Source organism: Phytophthora parasitica (genome assembly GCF_000247585.1).
Source record: "Phytophthora parasitica INRA-310 unplaced genomic scaffold supercont2.28, whole genome shotgun sequence".
Classification (NCBI taxonomy): Eukaryota; Oomycota; class Peronosporomycetes; order Peronosporales; family Peronosporaceae; genus Phytophthora; species Phytophthora nicotianae.
Genome location: NW_008649014.1, coordinates 73,447 through 81,317, shown reverse-complemented (window position 1 = coordinate 81,317; position 7,871 = coordinate 73,447). Strand labels below are relative to the sequence as shown.

Here is a 7,871-nt window from a genome sequence, read left to right as displayed (position 1 = left end):
AAAGCACTACTTGCATGGATTTGATGTTTGCATTAGGAAGGTAAGAGTAAACATTCACTGGACGAAGGTGCTAGAGAGTGCGGACACGATGACGCTATTTACTTGGAACAGAGATCAACCTGCACCAATCCTGCTGCGCTGGACAAGCCCCTTATCCGAGCTGCGATCACCGGTGGGTTAACTTGGCCCAGAGCGACGCACTGACAAACCCGATGACATGACGCAGCATGTGTCAAAGACATATCTTCATTCCAGTCGTATTACGTGTAGAGGTCGAGAGAAAGCGACTCTGTTGCGGTCGTTGAGTCTGGTGGCACTAAGGTGACTTGAAAAACCATCATTGTTGAAGAAAAATGGAAACTGAGACTGCAATTGTTGTCACTGATCAGTGGCTACTGGTTGAAACTTCAATGTCATACCATAATCACAGAATTTCGCTCGGTTTGCCCCCTGCCTGATGTTTACTTGCAAAAGTCTCGTAATCGAGCGATTTTTCTGTGCGGCACAGCGACCTACACATGACCTATGCACTTACTCACAATAGTTTGCTACACCACGTACCAAAGGCAATGCAATGGTATCACTGAGTCTGGACGATTTAGAAAAGAATCCAGAAAATATTTTACGGGGGGGGGGGGGGGGGTAAATCTCACTCGGCGTCGTGCTTCCCCAAGCCCACTAAGACCATTTTCAATATTGGCGTTTAGCCTTTCCCACCACCTCACCAGAAGTTCGGCATCCAGTTTTTCAGGGAAGTCTGTAACCTTGGAAGCTTCGACAAGCCGAACAGTTAAACTTGGGGTTTTGCGCGAGCAATCCTTACGTTAGCAACACCATAGGGATCGGTTACTGTCTCGCCGTTGTTGAGATAGCGACGGCTCTCGTCGAGGATATCGGAGATGACGTTGGTCACAAGATTCATGCGAACATTGCCAGCGTCGTGACTGCGCCACCGGTGACGAATACAACTGGACCGACGACGAGATGGCGACACTACACGTAAAATTGATATAAAAATATATCATAGAACTTCCGGCCTTAATGCGAACACCAAGAGGCAGCTCGTCGCAAATCTGTCATTACCATAATAGGATTGCGTTCTGAACTTGGAACAACTATTTGGACAAGACAATGGTATTCATGGTAGTTAAAAAGTGAAAGAGGCTGATGAACATACTGATTCACCATCTGCAATTTGCGCGTTTACTGCGAAAGTCTCATAATCGATCGATTACGATTCGCTTTCCGTAATCGCCCCAGCTCTGTTGCGTCACAACGGGTGTCCACATATTAGCCCTCATGGGGCCACTTCATTACATGCAGAAAAGATCTTTTGTTCTTGATACCAGCAGATCTTCTAGAAGCAAACTCACCGATACCATTTCCACTTTTGCGAGACCAAACCAAAGGAACATGCCCCGAAGCGTTTTTTGCCCACCCAACTCGCAATTCCTAAGTGACGATGTCATTGGCAGCATTTGCCAGCGTCCAACTCAGGTCCAGAGTATCCGAGCGACAAATACCAATGCTGATAGAAACTGCACTACACCACCGTCGGGTTGGGCAATACCCGCTAGGATATCACCAGCAGAAGACGAGGACTCCATATCGCCAAGAGACAAGAAGAGAAAGCGGAACGGAGCCACTGCAGACTCTGACTCCACCACCCATCGACAAGAAGATCAAGATGAAGAGGTCAAGATTAACTCGATATCCATGAAAAAGAGCGTAGATCTTACCAAAGTAGCCCAGTTATTGGATCTTGGAGAAGAGCTACAACGCAAGCGACGTCGCGAGACCCAAAAGAGATACCGAATGAGGCAAATCCAGCTCACGACCAACCTCGAGAACGACGTCCATCAACTCCGCCAAGACATTGAAAAGCTCCTACAGCAACGGGATTCTGGGACCGAAGCAACCAGAGACGCCTGGAACGTAGCACTGGAGTTCTATGCACGTTCCCGTCGTCTGAAAACACAAAATCTTTACAATCTTTTCGAGTTCCTGAGAGCGACGACGGCCCCCGACGTTGCGTTTAGTGGAGGAATCGGTCGCGAACGATTCGCGAACAGTTGGAGCATTTTGCGGTGGTTCGACCAAGTGGATGTGGATCTCCATAGTTTAAAGAAATACGGCGACGATTGCGTAGTCATGACCACGAGAACGCGCATGACGATGACCGGGCGGACACTGCAAAACCTATTTCCTCGTCTGTATAACTGTGCAGAGAGCTCAGTGAAGGTAAGGTTGGTGACGAAGTTAGTCGACCAACAGATTGTCATGGACAGCAGGACATTGTTTCAATGGGACAGCGCCACGAAGTTAGTGACAGGTGTAAGGACTGACAGTGACTTGCTGACTCCGCTGTTGGGTCTTCTGGGTCGTTTAGAGGACGTATCGATCGCATTTGACCAGGCACTCATTTCTCCTGATTTCCAGTGGAGGTGAATCGCACGCATCAATACCCTGTAGAACTATAAACTTCTAAAAGCATTTTTGCATTTTTTTATTTCTTATATTCTTTTATATATAGTGTACTTTTGTTTTACTGGGCCTTCTTTTTTATGCTGTTTCAAAGTATGACTCGCAACATCATTAATACTTAAGTAGTAATCTGTCTGTCCAGAATCTAACGCATACTTAGTAGTGCTAAGTGTAACATGTTACCATACATGTACATGCTAGTAGGCAATTATCTAAGCTAAAATAGGTGAATGTAGCTCTTTTTTTTTAGATTATGGCTTCATTATGAATGTGAACGTTTGCCAAGACGGTTTGGACCTTCCCTCAAATCCAAGGAACTACAGTATCAGACGGTTAAATTGTTGGTCTCCACTGAAAATCCGGAGAAACTAGTGCCCGATCAAATAGAAGTGATACATCCTCTAGACTACCCAGCAGCATCAAAATCGGCGATAGCAAGTCGCACTCGGTGGTCACACTCGCCATGGAGTTCGAAGCACTGTCCCACTGAAACACCGTCCTCCCATCCATGATAATCCGCTGATCAACTAGTCTTGCCATCAACCTGGCCATCTCTGCGCTCCGTCCATCGCCACTTCCGTGGCCACACACGTGTGGAAACAGGTTCTGCAACGTCCTCTCAGTGATCGTCACGCTTGTTTTCGTGGTCTGGACAACGGAATCTTCGCCACTCTTGACTAACGACTGGATATCCACGTCCACGTTGTCGAACCAGCGCAAAACACACCAACTTCCCGCCAATTCAACAGGCCCAAAACCGCCGTTAAACGCCACATCGGGAGCCATAGCCGCTCTAAGGAACTCCAATTGGCTGCGGATACCTTGGGTGTTCACACGACGGAAACTGGAACTGTACGCGAGCGCTACGTTCCAAACATTTCTTTTAGCTCTGTCTACCGAACCGACAGAGGCCCGTTGTTGTTGGAGCTTCTTGATACCACCCTGGAGTTGCTTGACGTCATCCGCCAATTTGGTCGTGTAATCGGCTTGTTTCTTTCGATACCTCCTTTGAGTCTCGCGGCGGCTCTTCCGTCGTAGTTGGATGCTTTTACGCTGCCAGCTTTCTAATTCGGCAAGGAGTGCGCTATCAATGGTGGAGACGGCGTGAGTCTGGATCCCGACGTCGTCTTCGCAGCTGGTAGTACCAAGTGGCTCGTGAGACTTCTCGTGATCTTCTTGGGCGAGAGCGGAACGAAGAGGAAGGCTGCCGATGACGTCGTAGCTGAGATGATGCGTGTTGGGCGGGCAGAAAGCGCTTCGGTTCATTTTGCTCTGCTTTCGCAAAAGTGAAAATGAATTAGTTACTTGGCCTGACAGATAGACAGTGAGATTACGAAAGATGAGTAGTAATCGCTGGATTATGAAACTATCGATGGTAAACCTAGGCTTTAGGCTTCAACCTTCAGTTTACCATCGATAGTCTCATAATCCAGCGGCTGATTCAGTCACTACGTGTATAAAGACAGTAACTCCATCCATTGATGACGAGTGTAGAGTCGTAACTGTCTAGGGGCGATCTGTTCTGTAATCGCACTGTCTGCTTTGCAGCGCGATTCGTGGAAGGCCAAGTCCACTCAGTTCGTGGCACTATCTTTGCCGATCTGTAACGAATCCTTCCTTTTTGTCATAAATAAACACATTGTTTTGTAATGGTACCGGAGAAGAAGTGAACGGGAGCTGGAGCGATATAGAGGATGGTGTAGTTGGCGGGTTGTAGTTTCATCCAGCCCGTGCAGCGGGAGGCAAAGCTGATCTACCATGGCAGGGTTGGCACTGAGAGCTGACGTTAGTTTTTTGCTGATACTTCTGGAACCTGGAACCTAACCAGTATGTTGCAGCCGAGGGTAGCGTTGTGCAGTACAATGGTGCTCTCCCAGCTGTGGTGATTGCTGAAGTACGCTGCCTAGTCACTCGAAAAAAATATCGTCCAGTTTATTAAGATTAGTATGGAAATGCTCCTAAAACAACCTTTTTTTTTCAACTTCATTTCCAATAATTCACGTTTTCTACTAGCCCGAAATCAATAAACACAGTCATCAACTTCAAGGCAACACTATACTAGTAGTATAGTATTGTTATTGTGATTTGCTCGGAATCTGGCTTGAGCCTCGCGGCGCTTTTTTTTTTTACGGAACTTGTGGCTCTTGGAGTTTATCGAATATGTCGACAAGATTGGCGCCAATTTTCGTGGATACGCCGTTCTGTTTAATCTCGTCACTGTCTTCTCCTCGTCCTCCTTGCCAGTTCTTGTCGATGAGTGAGATGATTCCTCTGCTTCCATCTATTCCAACAGGTAGCGAACACTAGCTCTTGAGGATTCCAAACCGAAGCTATTTTTTTCTGGTTCGAGTCTGTGCTCCTGTTCATCACATAAATACTCTGAGGCGGGTGGAACGCAGAGTAAGACTGCTAATGACATCGTCACTGAGATGTTGCGTGTTGAATGGACGGAAGGTACCTCTGTTAATTTCGTGAAAATTGAACATATTGCGATCTTGCTCAGGGTGCGGCGCGATCGAGCGGTAATCTTTTGGTTATGAGGATACTTTATCAAACTGGTAGTATAGAGAGAAGAAAGGAGGGACCCGAAGGCTGGCTTGAGGAGTGGGAGGAAGAACCAGAAATGGTGTCTCATAAACAAACGCCTAGCAACCACCACACAGTGTTGCTGCCCCTGTTTTTGATTAAATACCTTGTCAAATCAGATTACACTCACACTGACTCTTACCTCAATCCAAACTGACTCGCAGTATCTGTATTCTGATACAGATACTGCGAGTAAGTTTGGATTTACTGTTGAAAACACGTCTTAATAACTAGGGTGCATTACAGTAGGCTGAGGGGACTGCGAAATGGCGTAGCATTGTATAACTAAGGTAAACCGCCAAGTATGGGCACCAGAACAAGCTTTTTGTCTCGGACTTGTAACTTTCAATCTTATAAGACCTCCTGGTATCGTTGAAAAGCTGCCGATTTTGTGAATTTGCAGGGCCACAGTGTGTGTCACTAAGTTGTGTGTTGGCTGTGTGTCGTGATGTGGTCTGAAAGTTGTTTGTGCTACAGGTAACTCTTTTAGAACGAATTAATCTGTCCATACAGCTCTTCTAGCTTAATATCAGCTTCAGCCTTACAATCCAAGCATTAAACGGTAGACTTTGTGGTCGATACCTAACCAGTTAAAATAGTCAACTGACAAGAAAAGAAGATTTCACCCGGATTTCAATATGTAAGTGGCAAGATAACGTTCATTGAGGCACACTGGACCTGTTAATACAACCAGGTTTGCCATTTCGACGGACTTCGCTTAAGTAGCTAGCGGTCATGTTTCTGTTACTGCCGGTTCTTACTGATCTCAATCGTACTTCTGCGGTCAGCAAAAGTGCACTACGTTACCTGACTGGTATTTATATCAGCCAACATAAACCAAACCGATGGAATTAAACAGAATCGAAACGGACTTACACACTGTCCTGTAGTCAATAGAGAGGAACATCGTTTTCTGCTCTGTTTTTCGAGTCTACGTGGGCTTTGAAGGTTGCGGAGCCAACGGTAACAGCGAAGCTGGGGCTGTTGGGGACGAAGTCAAATTTTCCTACAGTCGAAGTCTGTACTATAGATAGTTCAGTAGACATGAGCGAGCCCACGGCTCTCCCAGCTCATTCTTCGATTCGCTGCGTAGAAAGCTAACCCGCCACACCACGCCCTGGTATAGCAAAAGAGAACCAGTTATTTGCCCCTTAACTTGACATTGTTGGAAATCGAGTTGTACCAAGTGTACAAACAGTCGTTTCGAAGCCGCCAGAATGACGTTAGGCTAAAACACGCGCGTATTCAAATACTCGAGCTAGTTCCTCCACGTTTCCCACGAGCTCAAGCATCGGCGTCACCATATCGGACCGACTCAAAACACTCGTAATGCGACCACATGTTCTATCCCAGACAAACCGCACCGTTCCGAGCATTACAACCTCTTGATGTAGAAGTTTCTTCGTCAGCAAAGAGGACCTCTTTCCGCTCAAACGTGGGAACAATTTTTGCACAACGTGCTCCGTGATGGTGAAATTGGTTGCAATCGTAGCGACCACGGCGTTTATAGAGTCTCTTTTTAGATTCTGCAGCTCGATTTCGACACCTTGAAGCGACGTGGAGAACCGTCTCCAGGTCGCTATCAGTTCACTCGGTCCATATCCAGTGTTAGACTGCACGTCGAGAGTCATCGTTCTTTCCAAGAAGTTTAGTTGCGCGTTTGTCTCCAAGGAATTGGAGATTGTACCCCGTACACCAAAGCGAAAGACGCGGAAATACTCGACCACTACGCCCCATAGATTCTCTTTCGTCGGCGTGGCGGCAATAATTGCGCTACGACGCTCTTCCAGATCTTGAATTTCATTTTGTAGCTGGAGTGTTTCTTTCTGGAGACAAACCATCAAGTCGTTTTGTCTTTGTCTGTAGCCTCGTTGGCGATCACGACGGAGCTTGCGTTGTTTGGCTTGATCTTCTAGAATCAACATGACCAAATCTTCTGCCTGGGAGCTGAAGGCTTCACCCTCACGACGAGCAGACTTGAAGCTGGAAATGTCGATCGCAGATTCGCACTTTCGCTTTGTTAATGTCTTCTCTTCGGCAGAACGTGGGCGTACAAGATCGCCGTGAGGATTTGAAGCGTGGTTCGCTATAGTCCGCTGATTGACATTGCCAATGACGTCGTCACGCAGGTTGTGGCTGTTGGGTGGGCGGGTAGTGCAGAAGTTCATTTGGGCGGCAAATTTCGAAATGACGAAGGAGACTCAGGCAAACGTAGAGCTGCGATTAAAACCATCACGTCACCATGTAGCACAGCAACACATGTTCGTCGCTAAACCTTGGTGAGGTGACGGTTAGATTGTGAGGTACGCGATCAAAAGTACAATAGGTGCAAATGGTGTGGGTATTCTGTGTACTAAACGGCACGCCATCACACTCTCCTACAATATTCAGTCACGAAGAGCCAATTATGGGTTTCTAATTGTTGGTGGTGCTTGTTGGCGTGACGCTTAGTAGTTGCAAAACGCTTTCTTCATGCCTTTCTATGATTCTGTCACTAGTGATTGGTTGACGCTATCTGCTTTACACAATGATGACAAAGGCATTTCTGGCGTTCCATGTAATAGCCTATCAACTCAACAAGTTGAGTACATGTGGGGAAGATGTCTTTCGTCAGCTCGAAGCAGTTGCAGAACGGGAGATGAGACGACCCAAGACTAGGACACAGGGGATTCAGTTAAAACTGAGCGTCGACTGTCTAGCCACTATGGAAGCTGTACAGCAGACGCTCAAGAAGTTGCCATCTCGAGCAAAATGGAGGACTTCAACAGACAGTAAATTGTTGAAACGATTAACCCAAATTC

The 7,871-nt window shown here is 46.8% G+C and overlaps 5 protein-coding genes across 5 annotated transcripts in view; 1 reads left to right on the top strand and 4 right to left on the bottom strand.

Annotated features, from left to right (window-relative positions):
• The window catches only part of PPTG_23005 (hypothetical protein), a gene marked incomplete at both ends in the record, with an annotated part of 1,719 nt that extends 1,490 nt beyond the window's left edge, over positions 1-229 (bottom strand). The window contains one exon of the mRNA XM_008907848.1: positions 202-229. Within this exon, the coding sequence (XP_008906096.1) occupies positions 202-229 (28 nt within the window). The remainder of the gene's footprint in view (positions 1-201) is intronic.
• A 492-nt stretch (positions 230-721) lies between these two features.
• On the bottom strand, positions 722-922 carry PPTG_23004 (hypothetical protein; the record flags this gene model as incomplete). The annotated part of the gene is made up of 2 exons (XM_008907847.1): positions 722-757; positions 824-922. 2 exons carry the CDS (start codon positions 920-922, stop codon positions 722-724), a joined length of 135 nt encoding a protein of 44 aa, XP_008906095.1.
• Positions 923-1,413: 491 nt separating this feature from the next.
• Positions 1,414-2,448, top strand: PPTG_12152 (hypothetical protein; the record flags this gene model as incomplete). The annotated part of the gene is made up of 1 exon (XM_008907846.1): positions 1,414-2,448. The coding sequence occupies one exon, from the start codon at positions 1,414-1,416 to the stop codon at positions 2,446-2,448; it is 1,035 nt and encodes a 344-aa protein (XP_008906094.1).
• Positions 2,449-2,695: 247 nt separating this feature from the next.
• On the bottom strand, positions 2,696-3,765 carry PPTG_12151 (hypothetical protein). Its single transcript, XM_008907845.1, has one exon. The coding sequence runs from the start codon at positions 3,748-3,750 to the stop codon at positions 2,818-2,820; it is 933 nt and encodes a 310-aa protein (XP_008906093.1). The 5' UTR covers positions 3,751-3,765; the 3' UTR covers positions 2,696-2,817.
• A 2,528-nt stretch (positions 3,766-6,293) lies between these two features.
• Positions 6,294-7,238, bottom strand: PPTG_12150 (hypothetical protein; the record flags this gene model as incomplete). The annotated part of the gene is made up of 1 exon (XM_008907844.1): positions 6,294-7,238. One exon carries the CDS (start codon positions 7,236-7,238, stop codon positions 6,294-6,296), a length of 945 nt encoding a protein of 314 aa, XP_008906092.1.
• Between the last annotated feature and the right edge of the window lie 633 nt (positions 7,239-7,871).